Source organism: Oryx dammah, unplaced genomic scaffold (assembly GCF_014754425.2).
Source record: "Oryx dammah isolate SB20612 unplaced genomic scaffold, SCBI_Odam_1.1 HiC_scaffold_29, whole genome shotgun sequence".
NCBI classification, from domain to species: domain Eukaryota; kingdom Metazoa; phylum Chordata; class Mammalia; order Artiodactyla; family Bovidae; genus Oryx; species Oryx dammah.
The window spans coordinates 8,323,148-8,345,040 of record NW_024070213.1 but is presented as its reverse complement, the minus strand read 5'-3'; the positions used below and the strand labels follow the sequence as shown (position 1 = coordinate 8,345,040).

The window sequence follows — 21,893 nt, the reverse complement described above, 5'->3', positions numbered from 1 at the left end:
AGTTCATTAATTTCCCTGAAGCAATCCCTTAATCTGTTTTGAATCATTAAGTCATCAAAATATCTTTAGTGCTCTAGAACTTAATGATGCCATTATAAAATTCTTCTGTAAAATTACCTAAATCCCCATAATTCCAGGGATAAGAATGGTGGTGGCAACCTCAGCCCAGAGCCTGGAGACTGGGTATAAGCGGTGGTGTAGCCGTCTTCACCAATGGTGTTCATTGGGATGTTCGTTTTCAAGTGTGTGAAATTGGTGGGTCGTGGATGTTTGCAAATGATGCACTCATCCTACAGACCAGGGCTTGATTGAGTTTCTGGGACTACAAAGAGGGAAATTTGAAGCTGGTGGTGGAAAGACAGGGTGGAAGATAACTATAATATGATTTGATGGTGGAGCCTATCAAAGAGATTTCAGGTGTTTGAAAACATAGAGGTAGGCTCAATGAACTTGAATGTAAAATGAGGAAAAAGGTCAGGGAGAAGAGACCCTTGATGAGGATGACCTCTGAGCTGGCACTTGCAGAGGCTGAGTGAAGATGGTGTAGAAAATGCATCATACGGGGCAACACAGCGTCAGGTCTTACTGACCATGATTTCAAGGGCCATCGTATGTAGCCCCTCTTTCTATAGCTCTCTGATTGGAACAGTCTTAGAAGTGCCTCAGCGAGTTGATCCTCCAGAAATCAGGGGCCTAAGCTTGTTTTTTTGTTTCTGTTTTTTACAGAGTTAAAACATTTTTTTATATAGCCCTTCTTGTTTTTCTTTAACTTAGCTTTCAGAGATCAGGAAACTAAATATACTTCTGTCCCATTATTTCAGTAGCCACATAATAGTCCATCTAATGAATGGCTGTAATTTTTAACTAAGACTAATAGTCATACATTTCAATGAGAAGTTACAGGTGAGTAATGCTTTGTGTGTCCCTGGAATGATTTTTCACTTTTCCCCTTTCTTCCTCTTTCATCTCACTCTCAGATTGATTTACATTTCCTCCTTTACCAAAGAAGGGACCAAGGAGAGCCCAAGACAGGGAAGGGTGTTCAGATTGGGAGTAGGGTCCTCAGGGAGCCAGGCTCACAGTTGAGTGGCACTGATTTTGTGATCAAATCAGCCAATTTAGAGAAGTTATATCATGGTATTGTTTTACAGCTGATATTATTCACAGTCCTGCATTTTTTACTCAAGTGCCTTTCAAAATGGGTCTCAGATTATATAGTTTGAGAATAAATTCTGTAAACCCAATCTTAAAGAAGTAGTTGTATAAATGTTACACTGCCTTTACCTTTCAGTAACAACAAATTAGTGCTTTTTCTAACATTTGACTAAGTTTAACCCTTTTGGTTTGTATCAGGCTGCAGGGTGGTGATGGTATGCCCATGATTGAATTTGAATACTATCCCAAGGTCAGAAACTTTTTTCAGTTCCAACGTTCTGTGATTCCATGGAACACAGGATGCTGCTTCTGAGCGATAGGAGACCTGAACTGTTTCTTTATGCATTTCCTCGTGTTAACAAAAGGCCTCACTGCCGCTCTTCTGTTCACAGGGTGGCAATCATGGTTTGTTTGGAAATAGCACAGCACAATCGAGAGGCGTGCACACCCCCGTGCAGCCACTGAACTCTTCTCCTAATCTCCGGGCGCAAGTGCCTCCCCAGTTCATTTCCCCCCAGGTAAGTAACTTCATGGATCCACAATTCAGAAGTAAAGTCCAGGTGGTTACCAGTTGTCAGCTGACTGGGTTTGTGGGCATAAAAGGAATAACAGTTACCCGTCTAAAGTGAAAAATCCAGATGCCAGGGATCAAGAGTTTTAGAATAGGATGGCATATTTTGTTTTTTGTCATTGTTTTATCATGCGTACAAAGTAGATGTTTTTGCATGAAAAACATTACAATTATAATGCCTTTTAGATCGCCTGTATGTTTTTCCAATACTATGTTGATTTTTTTTAATTGTGTATGATTAAAACTACTCCATAAAATCTGATGCGTCAATACTTAATATTTGGTTCCCCTCAAGGATTCAGGGAAGCACCAGGTTCTGGGTTATTCTTAAAATTTTTGAGGAGATACATACTAAAATACTGACTGGGTGCTCTTGGGGGTTTAGAACTGGTGAGGTGGCAGAAACTCATTCACAGAGCAACTTTGCATAGGACAGAGTTCTTTGGATACCATCGGAATCCTTTAGGGCCCTCCATTAGCAAGAGATGGTCATTGAGTTGTTTGGGGGTTTATAGGTAAGAAAATTGTGCCAGTCTACCACATACTGCCCCTCATATCCCTTTGTGAGAAAAATAAAAGCTGAGAAGCTGGAGTAAGGATTTAGTATGTGAATCAAGATTTAGAGCTTTGGGTCTGTTCCATCGTATAAAAGCGGGTAAGTTACTTACTAGATCCAGCCAACACATTGTGAAGGATAAGGTTCTGTTTGGAGGTTTTTTGTTTTTGGTTTTTTTTGGATACATCTTTTGAGAAAGAAGTTAAAAATATTTATTTGGAACCATAATTTGTAGATTTCAGATGTTGCTTGTAACACTGAGTCTCTGTCCGTCTTAGTAGAGAAGGAATGTTGATTGTGCCCCCTGTTCCATCATCAGTCCTGTCTGGGAGTCCACTTAGGTCCCTCTTCTTCCCCTTCCCTCTCTCTGAGTTCCATCCATCCTTCAAGTCCCCGGTAGACAGAGCTGTTCCTGACTTTCCCAGCACTTTATAGCAGCAGCATCTTAACTCTTAGAGCACTTACTCGCGTGCCTGGGTGTCAGGCCAGAAGTCATCCGTGGTGATCCAGTGTCAGCTGCCTGTTGGCAGCGCCGAGATGAAGAAGAGGCCGTCTCTACCGTGGCAGCCTCCTGGAGTCGGTGGCGATGGTGGCAGCACAGTTGGCAGATGATGTGCTGATGTTGTATGGAAATGCTTAACAGGGTCGGGGAGCCGGGTGGGGCCTCACGCTGGTAGTGGCATTGACGCCTGAGTCAGTTCCCTGGGCATGGCTGGAGAAAAGGTGCCCTCCAGGAGACAGGAGAAGTTTATGTAGGGGTAGTAACATCTGGAAGAACACGGCTGGTATGGGGAAGCACGGTTATTAGTTTGGCTTGTGTAAGCAGAGGTGTGCTGCCTAGAGGGGAACAGGAAAGAGCTTGTCAGAAAGTTTGGGACTACATTTGGAACAGTTTTGTTTGCCTTGCTAAGGAGTTTGGACTTTGTCCTTTGGTTACCGTGGTTGGTAACCATTATTTTGGCTGCTGTTTAAAAATACAGTTTCTGTGTCTTCCTCCATCTACTGAGACACTGTGTCTTGGGACCTCATTACCCCCAGGTGATTCTTACCTGCTCACTAGAGTTTGGCTGCTCCTGCCAAAGATGATAAAGTATTAGGCAAGATAGCACGGTGGTACAGAAGGCATGTGTGAATGACAGAATCACTAAAGCAAAGGAGCTCAGTCACAAAGCTAGTGCAGGAATCCAGGTACGACTGTGGCTGAGGGGATCAAAACTTTCTTGGGAAGGTCTCCGGTGATCGCGTTGTGGATTCCAGTGGTCTGTTCCCCAGTTGCTTTTTCCTCATGTATCAGCTTTTCACTCAGTTGATCACTTCCTCCTTTTTGACACTGTTCATTTGGCTTTCAGTCACGCTCTGTATTAGTTCTCCATCTGCCTTTTCTTCTCTGCTTTACAAGTTTTTCCTCACTTCCCCCATGTTTAAACACCAGAGTACCCCAGTCTCAATATTTGAACCTCTCCTCACCACCTACAGCTATTGCTAGGTGATCTCACCCAGTGGAATGAGTTTAGAATACTGACAGTTCCAAAATTGTGACTTCAGCCTAGTTCTTTCTTCGCAACTCCACAGACTTTTGCCATCTTCACTAGGATGCCTTGTAGGCATCTGAAGTGAACATGCCTGAAAGAGAACTTCAGCTTCATCCCACTGTCCCCTCAAGACATCCTCTTCTTCCAGGAACATGGCACTCTCATCCTTCAGGTGCTCTGGCCAAAGACCTCATAGTCCGCAACCAGTCCAGCAACAAATCTTCCCTTCAAAACGTCATCCAGCGTCCAACCATCCCCTCCCATGGCCACAGTCTCCTGACTGGTCCCACCCTGCTTCATCCCCCACTTGCTGCCTCGAGTCCGTTTTCCACCCAGAGTTCAGACTGACGCTCTAAAACTGCACTGTCCAGGGTAGCCATTAGCCATGTGAGTGCTTGAAATGCAACTCATGGAGTAGAAGAACTGAATTTTTAGTTTTAATAGATATAAATTTAAATAGGCACACCAAGTTAACGACTACTGTATGGACAGTGCAGATGTAGAACATTTCTGGCAGCACAGAAAGTTAAGGGCACTGCTCTCCTGGCTTCCTCTCTCAGAGATTGCAAAGCCAACTCTTCACTGTGATCTTTGAGGCTCTTGGTTACCTCCCTGCTTCCCACACCTGCTCTCCTGTTGGTTCAGGCCTCTCCAGCCAACTGGCCCCCAATGCAGTACATGCTTCTAGAATGCTGTTCTCCCAGATTGCCACGTGGCTCCTTCTCTATTTCCTTCAGAGCTCTGCCTCAGCCCCACCCTATCAGGGAGGCTACTGCAGGCTGTGTACATTACACGACCACTGTTAACCCCTCACCTCCCACCCCCAGCCCAGGAGTGAAGTCAGCTCCAGAGCACCAGGATCTGGGTCTGCTCTGTTCACTACTGTATCCTAAAGATCCTGCAGAGTGTGTGTTTTGAGTTCAGTAAGCGTATGTCAAGTCACGGGAAGGTGCATTTCAGAATGATCTAGAAATTGGAATTGTTAGACAATTAACTTAGTCTAAGAGACTTGGGGGCTGCAAATCTCTTGATGACCAAATCTGCTCTGTTTGGAAAAGAAAAGTACTTGTGTTCCCCTATACTTTTGAAATGTGTTTATTTAGCAAAATGTGTTTCAGTTCAGTTCAGTTGCTCAATCGTGTCCGACTCTTTGCAGCCCCGTGAATCACAGCACGCCAGGCCTCCCTGTCCATCACCATCTCGCAGAGCTCACTCAGACTCATGTCCATCGAGTCAGTGATGCCATCTAGCCATCTCATCCTCTGTCGTCCCCTTCTCCTCCTGCCCCCAGTCCCTCCCAGCATCAGAGTCTTTTCGAACGAGTCAACTCTTGGCATGAAGTGGCCAAAGTACTGGAGTTTCAGCTTTAGCATCATTCCTTCCAAAGAAATCCCAAGGCTGATCTCCTTCAGAATGGACTGGTTGGATCTCCCTGCAGTCCAAGGGACTCTCAAGAGTCTTCTCCAGCACCACAGTTCAAAAGCATCAATTCTTCGGCGCTCAGCCTTCTTCACAGTCCAACTCTCACATCCATACATGACCACAGGAAAAACCATAGCCTTGACTAGACGGACCTTAGTCGGCAAAGTAATATCTCTGCTTTTGAATATGCTATCTAGATAAGGAGGGCAAAATATTAAACAACGGAATCTTCAGGTTTTTTCCTGACATTTACATGTTTTAAAAGATGAAACAGTTGGGTAGGTTTAAAAAAAAAAAAATCAAGTAAAGAGAATATAATAACCACACTGAAAGTTTGGATTGTGCAGAAAAAATTCTTCCTGAAACTACCCTCCCACCCCACCGGAAGCAATGACAAGAGTTATATTTACACAACCCCCAGATCAGACTTTGTTCATATTCAGGCGCACTTTTCACATAGTTGCATTCATGGTCACGATAGCCTGTTATTTTTGTTAACATTGGGTCATAATATTTTCTCATCCCTAAGACAGTCTTTGGGTCAATCATTCTTAATGAAGAAGGCAAATGTTTTTTCAAGTAAGCTTGCTTTGGTTTGCCTTTCCCCATTATTGGGTGTTAAATTATTTCTAATTTTTTCACTGTTGTAAGTTAATGCTATGGAAAAATCCTTATACATTATCTTTGCCCACATTATTTTCTAAATTTAGTTGCCCAGAACAAAATTCTGGGTCAGAGCACACAAACATTTAAAATTGATGAATATTATCAAATTTCACATCCATTTTAACCGATTTCCAGGGATAGTCAATAATTAATGTAGATGTGGGAAGAAAACATCGAGACTCATCTTTGAGATTTTTTACAAGTGTTCCAGACCATGGATTTTCTCCCTTGTCTTATTCCTCCCCTTTCTCCAATGTTCCGAAAGTAACCTGTTCTAGAGGTTTTTATCTTGGTTTTAAATTGCTGTCTTTTTGCTCCTGTAATTCTTTGTTTAATGCCATATTGACTCCAACTCGAGCTTCACTTTCTCCAACCCAGCTGGAGATTGAAGGGCTTTTAAGCCAGAATAATTAATTCCCTGCTATGGAAATGTGCAGACCTGCACTTTAATTACACTGCAACCCAGGTATGAATAGCCACTTGCCCAGGAACCCAGTGAAGCATCTGTCTAGTCCTTTTATATTCACTGGAGGAGGACAGTACTGTGACTCTGAAGAGAGAAGCTGAACAAAGCTAGACAGGAAGTCCTCAAAGGACAACCTTGATAGTCTTTTCTTAAAAATTACAAACGAAAAGAAAAAAATTATGAACAATGTATCTTTTACTTTTTAAAATTTTATTTATTGTTTATTTATTTTGTTTATATTTATTTATAAATTTTATTTTATTAAAATAATTCATAAATAAATTTAAATTTATTTATAAATTTTTGTTTATTTATTCTTATGTTGCTTTGTTGCCGTGCGTGGGCTCTCTCTAGTTGTGGTGAGCAGCAGGCTTCTCATTGCAGTGGCTTCTTTCTTTGTGGAGCACGAGCTCTAGGGTGCAAGGTTTCAGTAGTTGTGGAACATGGGCTCAGTAGTTGCCCTGCAGCATATGGAGCCTTCCTGGACCAGGGATCAAACCTGTGTCCCCCACATTGGCAGGCAGATTCCTAACCACTGGGCCACCGGGGAAGTCCCTTGATAGTCTTTATGAATGTCAACATATAGAACATATGAGATGCTGGCATTTAAAGTAAAGTATAAAAATACTTTGCGTTAGCATTTCTTTACTTTTCTTTATAGTCTTTTTGTGTCTGTCTTTATATTGTTTCATGTTCCCTTTTTTGAACTTTATGTAATAAAGTTATACAGTATATAACCTTCTCTGATTTTTTAACTTCTTATTGCTTCTAAGATTTTGATTTGGGCAATTGTGGTTCATATTGCACTCTACTATATGAATATACTGTCATTCATTTACCTATTGAGTGGTTTCCAGATTGTTGCTATTTTGAGCATTGCTGCTGCAAATATTCCTCTGTTTGTCTCCTCAGGTGAGTTTTTCTGGGGTATTTCTGGGTCGTGGGCATGTTTTACTTTGAGTGGTGGTTTCTTTAGCCAGTTGTGAGTAGTAGGAATAGTAAGATGGCTGGGGGGATCATAGGCTCCTGGTTAGGGATGTCAGCTATTCTCAAGACTGAAGAGAAATGGTGATCAAGAGACCAGCCAATTTATCCAGTAGATCTTTTAAACCTGAAAGAAGGGAGGAGAAATGACAACTCAGACAGTGGCTCTTTATTTTGGAAGCCAGTAGGTTGGAAAACAAAATAAGCAAAGGAGATTTCCCCGTGAATCATAGAGGAAAGCTTTGGAGAGGAAGTTAGAAACAATGGTCATCAGTGCAGACAGCCTGAAGCAGCACATCCAGTGGAAAGGTAACACAAGCCACATAATGGAATTTAAAGCTTTTAGTAGCTACATTTAAAAGATGAGAAACTGGTAAGATTAATTTAACAACATATATTCTTTAGCCTGAGGGCTTCCCTCATAGCTCAGTTGGTAAAGAACCTGCAATGCAGGAGACCCCAGTTCGATTCGTGGGTCAGGAAGATCCACTGGAGAAGGGATAGGCTAACCCACTCCAGTATTCTTGGGCTTCCCTTGTGGCTCAGCTGGTAAAGAATCCGCCTGCAATATGGGAGACCTGGGTTCGATCCCTGAGTTGGGACGATTCCCTGGAGAAGGGAAAGGCCACCCCCTCCAGTATTCTGGCCTGGAGAATTCCATGGACCATAAGAAGAAACTGGTAACATTAATTTAACAATATATATTCTTTAGTCCAGTATATCTAAATTATTATCATTTCAACCTGTAATCAACACTTGATATTAAAATTTTTACTTTCTTTTTTTAAAGCCTTTAGACTTTCAAAGTCACATCCTTGAAATCTGGTATGTATCTTATACTTAAAACACATCTTGGGAATTCCCTGGCAGCCCAGTGGTTAGGACTGTGTACTTTCACTGCCAGGGCCTGAGTTTGATCCATGGTCAGGGAACTAGGATCCCACAAGTCATGCTGTGCAGCCAAATGTTTTAAAAAAATTTACAAAATCTAAAACACATCTCAACTTAGGTAAGCCATGTTTTTCAAGTGCTCAAATAGCCACATGAGACTAATTGCTTAACTTACCAGATGGTACAGGCCTACCAGCAGAATCACTGTATTCATTTCTTTCCTAGAAACTGCTGCAACAAATGACCACAAACCGGGTGGCTTAAAACAACACACATTTATTCTCTTAAGTTCAGGAGACTAGACATCTGAAGTCAGGGTGCCATCAGCTACTGGTGGCTCTAGAGGAGAGTCTGTTCCATGCCCTTGGCTGCTGGTGGCTGCTGGCAGGGCTTGGTGTTTTTGACTTGTAAATGCATCGCTCCTATCTCTGCCTCATTCATGTGGCGTTCTTCCCTGTGTGTCTCTAGACTTTCCCTTCTCCATCTCTGTGTCTTTTCCTCTTCTTCTAAGGATGCCAATCAATGGGTTAGGGCCTCTTACAATCCAGTATGTTGTCATCTGAAACTTGATTTTGTCTACGAAGATTCTACTTCTGAATAAGGCCACATTCTCAGATCACAATTGCACGTGAATTTTAGGGGAACATGATTCAGCCTAGTATATTTACTAAACCAAATGAATTTAAGATTCACACTGAAGGTGGTAAATATGATCTCATGAGTCACAGAGGTATAGTGGTCTAAGACTCTGGTTTAGAATATGGTATAGTTCAGTTCAGTCGCTCAGTCGTGTCTGACTCTTTGCAACCCCATGAATCACAGCACGCCAGGCCTCCCTGTCCATCACCAACTCCCAGAGTTCACTCAGACTCACGTCCATCGAGTCAGTGATGCCATTCAGCCATCTCATCCTCTGTCGTCCCCTTCTTCTCCTGCCCCCAATCCCTCCCAGCATGGTATAGTAGTGTAGGCCATATCTCCACTCATAGTCTCCTTACCTGTCCCTGACATCCCCCTCCCCCTGAGAGAAGGAAAAACCCTATTAATACAGTAAGCTTAGAGCTACTGTATCAGAGACAGTAAGTTAAGTCACACTAGTGCCCATTTGCCTTGGCACCCCACTCCAGTACTCTTGCCTGGAAAATCCCATGGGCGGAAGAGCCTGGTAGGCTGCAGTCCATGGGGTCATGAAGAGTCGGGCACGACTGGGTGACTTCACTTTCACTTTTCACTTTCATGCATTGGAGAAGGAAATGGCAACCCACTCCAGTATTCTTGCCTGGAGAATCCCAGGGACAGAGGAGCCTGGTGGGCTGCCGTCTATGGGGTCGCACAGAGTCAGACACGACTGAAGCGACTTAGCAGCAGCAGCAGCAGCAGTGCCCATTTGGGTGAACTCAAAGGAGAGATGAAGAATTATTATTTGAGGGGAGTTGTGGAGGATCCCGCATGCTGGCCATTAAGCTGGTGCTGAGGCAGAGTGCACAGTCATGGTATGCTTGCTTTGAGCTCCTGTCTGTCAGGGGTCTAACTCTTAAATAGAAAATCAAATAAAGGGTTGGGTTTTTTTTTTTTTTTTTTTCAGTCTTTTTTTAATTGAAATATTGTTTATTTATAGTGTTGTGTTAGTTTCAGATATATAGCAAAGTGGTTCTCTTTTCTATATCTACATATCTGTCCTTTTCTCAGATTTTTTTCCACTATAGATTGTTACAAAGTATTGAAGATAGTTCCCCATGCTATACAGTAGGTCCTTGTTGTTTATCTTTTTTTACATATAGTAGTGTCAAGGTTTTGACAACACTCAGCATCTCATAGAGAATGGAAAGGAAGCATCTGGGAGAACCATTACTTTAAGTCAAAATACTTTCCAAAATGAGAGAATTGATAGTTTAAGTGAAAGTGCTGAGATCTTGGAAGGAAAACAAGTTGATGAGCCAAGTATAGAAAATTTGAACTTGGATGTTTTTAGACTGGAAAGTGTCAAAGAAAAGATACGCGGGTATTCTTGAGAATGTAGCAGAGACCAGTGACCCAAAAGTATTAGGAAGCAGAAGGATTTCAGTCTGTGATGCTAAAGAAAGATAAGATGGGAACACCCCATGGGTATTCTGATGACTCAGTTTTTATAGGGGCATTTTTAAAAGACAGAAAGTAAGGGTGTGCAAGCAAGAGTGAATGTGTGTGAATGTCACGCTGGAGGGTTAAAACACAAAATAAGCTGAGGCTTACAAAAAAGTAGGCAGGTCGAAAGTGTCTCAGAGCTCGGTTTGGTGCAATGTGGTGACTAGGAAAGGAATCATTGCTTTGGACTCTTTGTATAAGGCTGACTAAGTGGGAATAAAAATTTTACTGCTTATGTCTTTTCTATTAAGAATAGGGGTTAAGATTAATTAAATCCTTCAACAGAGAAAGAATTTGTGAAAAGAATCGCAGAACCCTGTCTGTGATCTTTGAAGAATGCTGGGGGTCTTCAAGGAGGAGAGTTTAAATGACACCTCCCTCTTTTCTGCCCAAATTCTGAATTTTTAAGACAAAAGAGGGAAGGCCTCCAGGGGCCTGAATGTTCCCTGTGCTGCCGAGAAAGCTGATACTAGAGAATGCGAGCTTCCTAATACTGAATTCCATACTTACCCCCTTAGTAACTGAAAGAGGGCAGTCCTCCCTAGGGGCTTGCTGCCAAGAAGTAAGGGAAAGAGGCCCCAGAGTGCTGTGATAAAGGTGGATGCCCCTCTGTTTGGAGCTTCAGATCAGAAATGGGAAAGAACTTTTCCTCCTGTGCCAGGAAGGAAGAAGAATGAAGCAATTGCTTTTTAATTTTTTTTTTGAAAGAACAAGGAAAGTGGCTTGAAGAACTGATGAACTTGGTGCTGATTCTAAGCGAGATTCTAGACAAGATGATCAAAAATGTGATTTCTGAGCACATGTGCTAGAAATCAAGAATTATAGTTTGCTAACATGTTTGAATATAACCCACTTTCTTCACTGGTCAAAAAACGTTGGATTATAGGAATGATAAAGTTGTTGTGTCTCTATTTTGACAAGTCACTTGACAAGCTGTCTCTTTGTTTTAGATAAGATGAAAAAATATAGGCTAAGTGCTAAAACAGTTGTGTTGATTAGAAATGATTGACTGTTCCTGGACTGATAAGTTTCAGATTGGAAGGACACTTTTAGTAGCATGCTACTAGGTTATCTTCAGCTCTGTTCAGTGTTCCCATCAATGACCAGATGGGAAACATAAACTGACAATAAGTGAAATAACAGGTAGAAAATAACTTGGTGAAGTGACCATTAATAAGTTAAAATATAAGAGAGGTTCATTCGTCTTGTAGGTTTTATCAAGCATCTACTGTGTGCCAGGCATATAAAGATAAATGTAAGGTCCTAAGGCTCAGACATAAATTAATAGTTTATAAACCCAGCTGCTTAAAAATTGCATGGGAGAGTAAAACATATTTTAATATTGTAGATTTTAATGGACTGTGTGAATTGGGAGATGATCAGATACGATCAGAGAAGCTGAAATCTTAGGAACTGTTGAGAGCATGGCTTTTAAAAAATGAGCTAGTGATGGCGAGGTCTACCCAGTATTAGAAAACTTCAGAAAATGGCTTCTCTGTAAATGAGAAATGAATGGGTTGAGAAATTGAATGATACACAGGTGAGAGAACTGACCCCAGTTAGCCTGGAGATGAGATGAAGGGGTAGGTGTAATCATTGTTTGTGGACATCTGAAGAACCACACTGTGGAATAAGAGGAACATGTGTGAAGTGCATTTCTAAGCATTTGACATGAACTAACTCATAAAATCCTCAAACAGCCACTGAAGTTAATTTTATTCTTACTCAGATTTTGCAGATAAGGAAAGTGAGGCTCAGAAAAGTTAAATAAGTCGCTTGCTCTGAGTCATATTGCTTAGAAATGGCAGGCCCATGCAGTTTGCCTGTAGGACTAAATTTTTGACCAGAATGCTATTGATATTAAGGGACTAAGTTTGTTCTCCATGGTACTCACTGATTCATTGGGTTCAGTGACTGTTTTGGGGGTTTGTTTGTTTTTGTTTGTTTGTTTTTATTTGGAAGCTAATTACTTTACAATATTGTGATGCATTTTGCCATACATTCACATGAATCAGCCATGGGTGTACATGTGTTCCCCATCATGAACCCCACTCCCACCTTCCTCGTCAGTGAATGTTTTTATAGCACGTTTCCAATCATAACCTCTGAGACGAAAGTTATGTTGTCATTCACTTTTTTTCTTACAGATATTTTCCTGATTGTAAAATTCATAATTTTCATTGTAGAAAAGTTGGAATGTCTAAAAAGAGAATGAAAAAGCTCCTATAACCTTCACCACTCAAAAGATAACCACTGTTAATGCTTTGGTATATTTCTCCTAATTGTTTAATGTTTTTCATAAATGTTTTTCAAGGAAAATGTTAACAGTGCTTGCTTTAGCTTTATTGAGATTCTTTTCATACAACACACAAATTTTTTTAATTTTGATGAATTCTGAAAGTTCCTTTTCTTGGCTAGGTTTCTGCCTCAATGCTTAAGCAGTTTCCCAACAGTGGCCTGAATCCAGGTCTTTTCAACGTGGGGCCCCAGTTATCTCCTCAACAAATTGCCATGCTGAGCCAGCTTCCACAGATTCCCCAGTTTCAGTTGGTAAGTAGCAGATTTTCCTCCTATAGCCAAAAGGTTTTATTATTATTATCATTACTTGCTTCATTTCATGTGTTTAAGGGTTGATATGTCAGCTCAACTCTTAAGCACACTGTTTGACCAGTAGGCCAGGATCTTGATGGTACTTCCCTCATGGACACTGATTCGGCTCACAAACCCTTGCAGTTTTCCTAGTAAATCCACCTTAGGAAACTTGGGTCCTCTCTTTCTCCCTTACTTTGTAGGCATGTCAGCTTCTCCTGCAGCAGCAGCAACAGCAGCAGTTGTTACAAAACCAGAGGAAGCTTTCTCAAGCCGTTCGCCAGCAGCAGGAACAGCAGGTATATGGCCTTGGAAGAGCCCCGTAGTGCTCGATGTGTGAATCTCGCTTAACCTTTGATGGCGGAATCGGATGTTGGCTTATCATGTGTCTGTTGATGTTGGCTTATTATGTGTCTGTTTTCCCGTGGGCCTCCTCAGCTGGCTCGGATGGTGAGCGCCCTCCAGCAGCAGCAGCAGCAACAGCAGCAGCAGCAGAGGCAGCCCAGCATGAAGCATTCGCCATCTCATCCCGTTGGGCCCAAGCCACATCTGGACAACATGGTACCCAACGCTCTGAATGTGGGGCTCCCAGACCTTCAAACCAAAGGGCCAATACCTGGATATGGTTCTGGTAAGCTGTTAGTATGCAAACTGCCTGTTGAAAAATCTGCCAGTCACATTCTCAGGCTAAGGGTTAGACCTCCATTACACTATTTTCACACCAGTCATGCTGGGTCAGTAAATATTCTTATTCCTTTCTTGCAAGTAAGATCTACCTGATTTGCTGATATGTTTCCTGAAGGTCATCACACAATTAGCAGACAGCAGAGACAAGCTTCCACCTTCTCTGGGTCCAAAGAAGTCTTTCATTACTTGTGAGTGGCAATCAGCTCTCTTTCCACCAGGAACTTTTTAAAGCCCATTTGTACCTGCTGTGAGCGCTGCACTTTTCTGACGTTATAATCGACTAAATTACGTACAAGTTGAGAGGCATTTAGCTCTATGGATAAAATTACGTTGGAAAAAATGAGGAATTAAAATTATCAGGCAAACCAATAAAATTCTTCTGATGTTAGTATTTCATCTGATTTAAATAGAATTAGCACAAGTAAGGTTATACCTTTGACATTCATCAGGAATTTGTTGGCAGGCAAGTTGTAGCTCTTTAAGAACTGGGGAACATGCAGTAAGCAGAATCCAACCAGCAAGGCAACAGTATTTAAAAATAAAATGCAAAAGTTAAAAAAGTACCACCCGCCACGGTGGATCTCTTCTCAGATTGACAACATTTAGATTTTCTTTTGGTAAGGACTTTACTGTTCTCTGCCATCTCAAAAACAAGGGTTAAGGGAGACTTGAAAGCTGTACTCAAGTGACAAAGTGACCTTGGACAAATGGCCTTGCTGTCTGTGCTCTGTGAGGTGCCTGCTGGGGTGAGATGTCCACTGCCCACTGTGGAGGCCAGGAACTCCTTGATCCTGGATAGTTTTAAGGGAATTAAATTTCTAGATCCTTAAGTTCTACCAACTGTACTTTTTCTTTAAGAAAAAAAAAAGAAAATTGCACATTTATTTGTTTCATTTCTTGACTGTGGTGGGTCTTCTCTGCTGCTGCGTGGGCTTTCTCTAGTTGCGGCGCGCGGGGCCTACTCTCTGTCGTAGCGTGTGGGCCTCTCATTGCAGTGGCTTCTCGTTGCAGAGCAAGGCCTCAGGGGCTTCAGTGGTTGTGGCTCGTGGGCTCTAGAGCAGACTCAGTAGTTGTGGCACACAGGCTTAGTTGCTCTGTGTCATGTGGGATCTTCCTGGAACAGAGATCAAACCAGTGTCCCTTGCATTGTAAGGTGGATTCTTAACCCACTGGACCACCAGGGTAGCCCCTGTACTTTTTCTTAAAAATGATTTGCATGAGAACTGACTTTTAAATTCCAATCGACATAAAAGAAAGTCAGACGCTCCACCATCCCTTATCCTGTCAGAGCATGGTTCTCTGGAGCTCCAGACAAAGAGGAAGCCTCCTGGGATGACTATCAATGGTGCCCTTATCCCTGGGTTTCCAGTCCTCAACTTCTGAATCATGTGTCCTCTTAGGGATGAAGCCTGACGTAAGAGCCTACACATGCTGGTGTGTGTTGAGTTGTTCTGAATTTAGACAGTGTACGTGAGTGACGTGGGGGCAGCAGTGCTTCTCTTCATCCCCTTTTGTCAAAGAATGTGTAGTTTTTGAAGTGGAATCCAGTCGTATAAAGTGAAGAGAACATCTGGAAGCCGCAAGTGGCTTTTCCACGTGTTTCAGGAACACAGTTCCTTTCAGACCTTCTTAGTGCTCATCCTGAGGGCTTGTCTTAGCTGGAAAGAAAAGCACCTAGGAACAGCCCGAGCAGTATAGGTTAGTGAGACTGACTCTTTGATTCAGATGTTTTCATGGCGAATAGGTAAAGCCTCTGGATTTCCTTTAGAACGGGGTATGTACCGGTCAGTTAGTTGTTAAAAACCTAGAATCATAATGTATTTATTTCACTGACAGTCTTTATAACATCTTTACTATTTTCTACTACCCTATTAAAAAGTAAAATTATGTGTTGGCTGTAAATCTGTTCATTTTTAGCAGTGTATGTATACTTCTCTTGTTTATTGAATATATAGAAAAATTTTATCATGTCTTACTAGATTAATCATATTGTTTGTGATTTTATACTTAATTATTCCTAATGACTAAAGGATCAAAGTTCAGTATTTATACATATGTATATTTACTGGATACATTTCATGGTTTTTTAATACCATATTCCTATTTCATAAGTAACTTAAAATTTTAGTTATGCATTATCATCCAAATTAAGGAAAAAGAACATACTGACTTATTAACATTTTCATCTGATAACTTAGTAAACAATGGATACATTAGTTTTATTAAGTCTATATTAATTGTGATATAAGTAAATAAGTAAAGTCACTCAGTCGTGTCCGACTCTTTGTGACCCCGTGGACTGCAGCCCACTTTCATCTGATAACTTAGTAAACAATGGATACATTAGTTTTATTAAGTCTATATTAACTGTGATATAAGTAAAGTCACTCAGTCGTGTCCGACTCTTTGTGACCCCGTGGACTGCAGCCCACCAGGCTCCTCAGTCCATGGGATTCTCCAGGCAAGAATACTGGAGTGGGTTGCCATTTCCTTCTCCAGGGGATCTTCCCGACCCAGGGATCGAACCCGGGTCTCCTGCATTGGGGGCAGATGCTTTACCCTCTGAGCCACCAGGGAAGCCCTGTTGTGATATGGCCACTTACAATCTGCCTTACACAGTGCATTTTGCAGTTTATTTCAGTTATAGTTTTCCTTAATTCATATTACCAGTTTATTGGAATTGAAAAACCGAGACTGAAAACAAGTCTGATTTGGCTGCCTGTTTTGAATAAACTAAACCTATAGCTGTAAGGTTTTGATGAAAATATAGGTAAAGCATTTATACAGATTAAAGTTTTTTCAGAAAAGATGTAATAAAATGAATGTATACATTATGAATATAAATAGTGCCTAGTATAGCAGAGTAAGAAAGAAAAAAGATAACTTGTAGGCTAAAGACTAGCAAGAATAATTAAAAATTTCATAGTATGTTTTTTTCTAAATACATTTTGATAAAGCCTCTATTGATATATTTTCTCAGAATTAAAGAGTTGAATGACTTTCATGACTGTTAACTAACTCTTAGCTGATTTGTCTTTGTAAAATAGTTTCTAATTTTCTGCTTTTAACAAAATGGAAAATATACCTAATTGAAGTGATAATGACCTATTTAAAAATTATGTTTTAGTATTTATTATGATGATTTAGTATTTATTATGATTTAATATTATTATTTTAGTATTTATTAATAAAGCATAATTTTTGGATATCTTATTGAGCTGGGAGAAGGAAATATATCCAAAAAGTAATGTAAAGAAATAACTGATGTGATTACAAGGTTCCTACTTTTCTCATCTACTTATTTGTGTGAACTTTCTTAGTGCTTTATAAAGTCTATAAAAATTCTAAAAATAGGAATAGAATAGTGTGAATTAGATCAAGTCATAGTCATTAATATCTGAATAATCTAGATACAAAGTCATTCATCTTATTAGAAAATGCACTTCCAATAAAATTTTACTTTTTAAACTTTATCAAAATATGTAATATTTCTGTGTGTGGTATATCCAGTGAAAAGTAGAGATATGAATAATAGAGATTATTAAAATAGCAGAAAAATAACTGTATCGTTCCTGGGGTTATGCTGTGTCAGTAGCGCACATGCATGTGGACATGGATTAGAAAGTTGTGTTTAAAGAGGCTACTGTGCATGATTTCTTTTATAACTTAGTGCTTATTATAATGATTATGAAACCAGGAATTTGTTTTTTCATCCATGACAAAAAAAGTAGTGGAAAACATAGAACTGTAGACAAAGAGAGTACAGGAGTGATAAATTAAGGACAGGTTAATTTGAGAGTTTCCTCAGGGAGGTTAAGCCAAGCCGTGAGCCAAGTGGTAGTAATGAATAGACAACGAGTTAGAGTGTGTGGCCAAGAAAGTCATTCTGGCAAGGACAGATAAGGTGGTCAAGGGCTTGTATATGTAGCAATGATGAAGTAGATAAAAGGCATGTCCTGGTGAAATGAGGCCCTGGGAAAGCCAGGGGCATGTCTTATCTCTGATTGTACCTCAGCTCCTGACACAGAGCCTGGCACAAATTAGGCTCTCCATAAATACTTATTGGACTGAATGAAATGGCTTGTTTGATTAGAAGTTCTGTGTCGGGGAGCTGGAGAATTACATGGAGGCCACTTGATGAACTGAGAAAGTATGTGCTTAGTTGCTCAGTCATGTCTGACTCTTTGTGACCCCATGGACTGTAGCCCACCAGGCTCCTCTGTCCATGAGGATCTCCAGGCAAGAATACTTGAGTGGGTTGCCATGCCCTCCTCCAGGGGATCTTCCCAACCCATGAATTGAACCCAGGTCTCCCACATTACGGGCAGATTTTTTACTGTCTGAGCCACCAAGGAAGTCCATTGATGAAATAGCAAGGTCAAGTCTGTATTTTCTTGGATCTGGAGGTGTGATAGCTCATGAGCCACACAAAGGTCATGAGTGAAGTGCCATCTACAATAGCCTCTAGAGCCCAGAATTCCCTTCATCCAGATTTGTTAAGCACATTCCATCCTTACATGAGGCCAGTCACTATGTGACATTGAAGAAAGACACAGAGTTACATAAAACCTTGCATTGATTTTCCTCTCATAGTTTTGGGTTTGTAGATTGAATCTTTCAAGGCACTTTTATCTCCTTTTGCCTTCTTTATCTTTAATTCCTTTTCCCTTGCCAAACCTTATTGTTTAATTGTGGTGCTGCCATGTCTGGGTGGCATCAGATCTCCAAGTTTCTAATGAGAAAGATGCCCGCTTTACCCGGGGTTCCAACAAGACAGCCTCAGACGGTAGGAGAGTTAAAGTGGGTGCAGTATGGAGTCTGGGCTGGTTGGAGCCACACGTCCGCTAGGGGGAGAGGGAACTTCCACAGGACACCTATGCTGAGGCATGGTGGGCGCCCTGCTGATCTTCTTGGGTACCCGTGCTTGCCTGTTATTGCTACGCTGACTGGGGCTCGTTCTCCTTTTTCTGTTTCTTTTTAAAATGTATTTATTTATTTATTTGGCTATGCCAGGTTTTAGTTGTAGCATATGGAATCTTTTAGTTGCAGTGTTTAGGATCTGGTTCCCTGACTGGGGACCAAACCTAGGTCCCCTGAGTTGGGAACGTGGAGAACTCCACGTTCCCAATGGACCACCAGGGAAGTCCCCCACTTTTCTGTTTTTTATTAATTATTCTTCCCCTCTCAGTTTCAGCTATTTATTTTAGTCCTTTATTTTACTTTTTTGAGCATTAGTTTGAAAAGTATTTAATATATTCTAACCTAAAACCAACGGTGCGCCTTGTGAGGCTCCATCAACAAGCCTCTCCTGTGTGGTTTTAACCGGTCCAGCCCTCTGCAGTGGGAAGATCTTAACTGCCAGAGCCCTTGCTAACAGCCTAACACTTGAGGACACACTCTGAATCTCTCACCAGTTGCTTGTTCAAGCTATGGGGTCTTTGTCATTGTATAAAAACTTCTTTCAGATTGATCTCCCATAGTCTATCCCGTTCTCAAGACTGTCAGTTCTCTTTGTAAAATATAAACTTAGTTCTATATCTCACTTGCTAAAAAATTCTTCTTATCTCCTATCTTTGGGGGGCAAAATAGTTCTAGACTTCTCGGCCTAACACATGTAAGACCCTACAAGCTGTGGCTCTTCATCTCTCCTCATCTCACTGCATCCATAGTCAGCCAGGTGTTGGAGTTACACTGGGCTCCTCGTCATGCCCTAAGCACCCGTGACTGTCACCAGTTAGAGCTTTGCACTTGGTTTTCTTGACTTACTCACCCTCCTGCCCTAGGCCCTAGATCAGCTGTCCTTCTGCAAAGCCTTTCCTCCCATAGAGACCTTACCACAACTTTAGGGCTGCTGTTGCACCATGTTGGTTTGTAGTGTGGACATCTATCTCAGCTGGAGAACTGCTGGTCCCACACTCTGTTTGACACAAACCTGAGCTAAATAGATAACGTGAGTGCACATGTGCCCTGAGATGTTCATTAGATGACATCATATGTGTTTTCATACCTGAACAGAGTCGTCCCTTTTGTAGCAGGCAGGAGCCCAGACCAACATTTTGAATCAAAACACCTGTTCTGAGTGAAGAAAACTTCATGTGAATTGGTCTTTTAGTGACGAATGAAGCCATTTATGGGTTCTGCCTCAGATCTCTTGGTTATTGATACTAGAAACTGATTTAAAAAAAAAAAAAAAAAAAAGACCTAAAATGTGCTTCTCCATTTCAGGCTTCAGCTCCGGCGGCATGGACTACGGCATGGTTGGTGGGAAGGAGGCTGGAACAGAGTCTCGCTTTAAACAGTGGACCTCCATGATGGAGGTGCCCTCTGTAGCCACACAGGAAGCCAATATGCACAAAAATGGTAAGACACACAGAGCCTCGTGACCTGAAGCTCTTTTGATCCTCAGAGGCCTTGACACAGGGTCCTATACGCTTGTTCTGAAGCACAGATCTTCAGCTTTTTCTTAAACAGTCTTGATTCCATCCCCCACCCCCACCCATGCCATGATCACCTGTGAGAGCAAGATTGGCGTTATGTGTATTTCAAACTGTAAGAAACTTAAAGTGCTAGTTGTACTTAAGGAAAGCAAAATTTCCCACCTGCAGTAGGATCAAGAGCAGTAGCAGTGAACTTGAGCTCCCCTTAGGGTAAAACCCTAATAAATTGCTTGAGAGAACAGAATCTGTTTTCGGAGCTGCGAGAGAGATCACAGTAAATATGTACCATGTTGACTGTTTCAACTCTTTGATCTCTGAAGATGACTAATCGATCAGCGCATGAGGTCTGGACTTTGCACCAACCTTTCTTGTTCTTTATGAATTGTAGTATCTGCAAGACAGTTGTTGGAAGGTCTTGCAGGCTTTGGTCGTGAAAGTGGGTCAGCCCTTCATCTCTCTCAGTTCTGTGTAAGAGCATCTCCATTTCCCTGTGAAATGGATAAAAGGTCTTGGGGCCTTCCTGCAGCCTTTGTGTCAGTGTTTGTTTCACTTGTCAGTAGTTTACTTGGACTTGTCTGTATCCATGAGAACGAAGTGTAAATAGCTGTCAGAGTGGCTCCTGCAGCAGCTTCCTGGAGCCTTAGCCCCATTAGCTTGGAGCCTTTTAGGGTTCTTTTCTAAACCTGCTCTTCCACGTGCACTTCTGGAGGCTGGTGAAGTGGCCCCGTGGAGCTGTCTGCCTGCTATCCCTAAGTATCGTCATCTGATTTCATATTACAGAATCAGGAATGGTTTATTGAAATGTCCAGTCTGTTTCTGAACTGAATAATCCAAGCTCTGCATCTCTAGCGTGGGGCCCTCTGGCTGCTTCCTTAGGCTTACAATTCATTAGGACCCTTGTCCCCAAAGACAGGATAGGTGTGTGATTATAAATGCATGTGAGAAGTGGTCTTGAAGGTAAAGCTTGCCATTTGAGAGCTTACAGGTCCATTTTCCCCATTTCCTGAGCCAATCCCCAAGGTAACTGAGCTTTTCGTTTTCTGCTTCTTCACTGTAACGTGCCTTTGAGTCAGATTCCTACCAGTGGCTCCAGAAAAGCAGATGAGTTCTTGGTGGAGCATGGAGATGGTTTTCAGAATACTTGTGCTAGGCCAAACCAAGCAGATTACTTTAATCAATAGCAAACAGAAAAAGGTTTTTGGGTGGGTTTTTTTTTTTGGCCATGCCATGTAGAATTCAGGATCTCAGTTCCCCAACCAGGGGTTGAGCTCATGCCCCCTGCAGTGGAAGCACAGGGTCTTAACCACTGAACCTTTTAATACCTTACCCTGGAAGTAATTTTATCTGTTGATAAGCTGCATCCTTAGAGTACATCAGGCAACACAATATGGCATATAAAATTCATTCGAGAAATAAGTAGAATGTTATCTCACAGAGGCCACAGTTTTCATTTAAAGCTCATTTTTTATTAGTTTAAGGGAATTGCTAAGCTTTTAATTATTTTTTCTTGCCTCCCAGCACATAAGATGCATAGGGGGGACACCAACAAAACCCCTGAAGTGCTCTGAGGAGAGCAGTTTTACAAAGGATTTGCTGTTCTTCGTGTGTGGGGTCCAGGAGCTCAGCGCTGCAGAGTTCACGGCTGGTCTTGTGCTGGCAGAGACCATCAGCAGGAACGCCGGCTCTCTGCTCTGGAATTTAAAGCAATTGCAGATGCTTTTCTCTCCAGCAAGCTCCCTCTGTTTACTTTGCTTCTTCCACTAAGCTAGGCCTGATCGGCACTTAAGGACTTGAGTGGGTTGGTGTCAGTAGA

The 21,893-nt window shown here is 41.6% G+C and overlaps 1 protein-coding gene across 4 annotated transcripts in view; it reads left to right on the top strand.

Annotated features, from left to right (window-relative positions):
• The window catches only part of TNRC6B (trinucleotide repeat containing adaptor 6B), a 255,335-nt gene that overhangs the window by 210,606 nt on the left and 22,836 nt on the right, over window positions 1-21,893 (top strand). For all 4 annotated transcript variants that reach the window (XM_040233240.1, XM_040233237.1, XM_040233238.1 and 1 more), the window contains 5 exons: window positions 1,548-1,673; window positions 12,786-12,917; window positions 13,160-13,255; window positions 13,395-13,587; window positions 19,869-20,003. In XM_040233240.1, coding sequence (XP_040089174.1) covers window positions 1,548-1,673; window positions 12,786-12,917; window positions 13,160-13,255; window positions 13,395-13,587; window positions 19,869-20,003 — 682 coding nt within the window. The remainder of the gene's footprint in view (window positions 1-1,547; window positions 1,674-12,785; window positions 12,918-13,159; window positions 13,256-13,394; window positions 13,588-19,868; window positions 20,004-21,893) is intronic.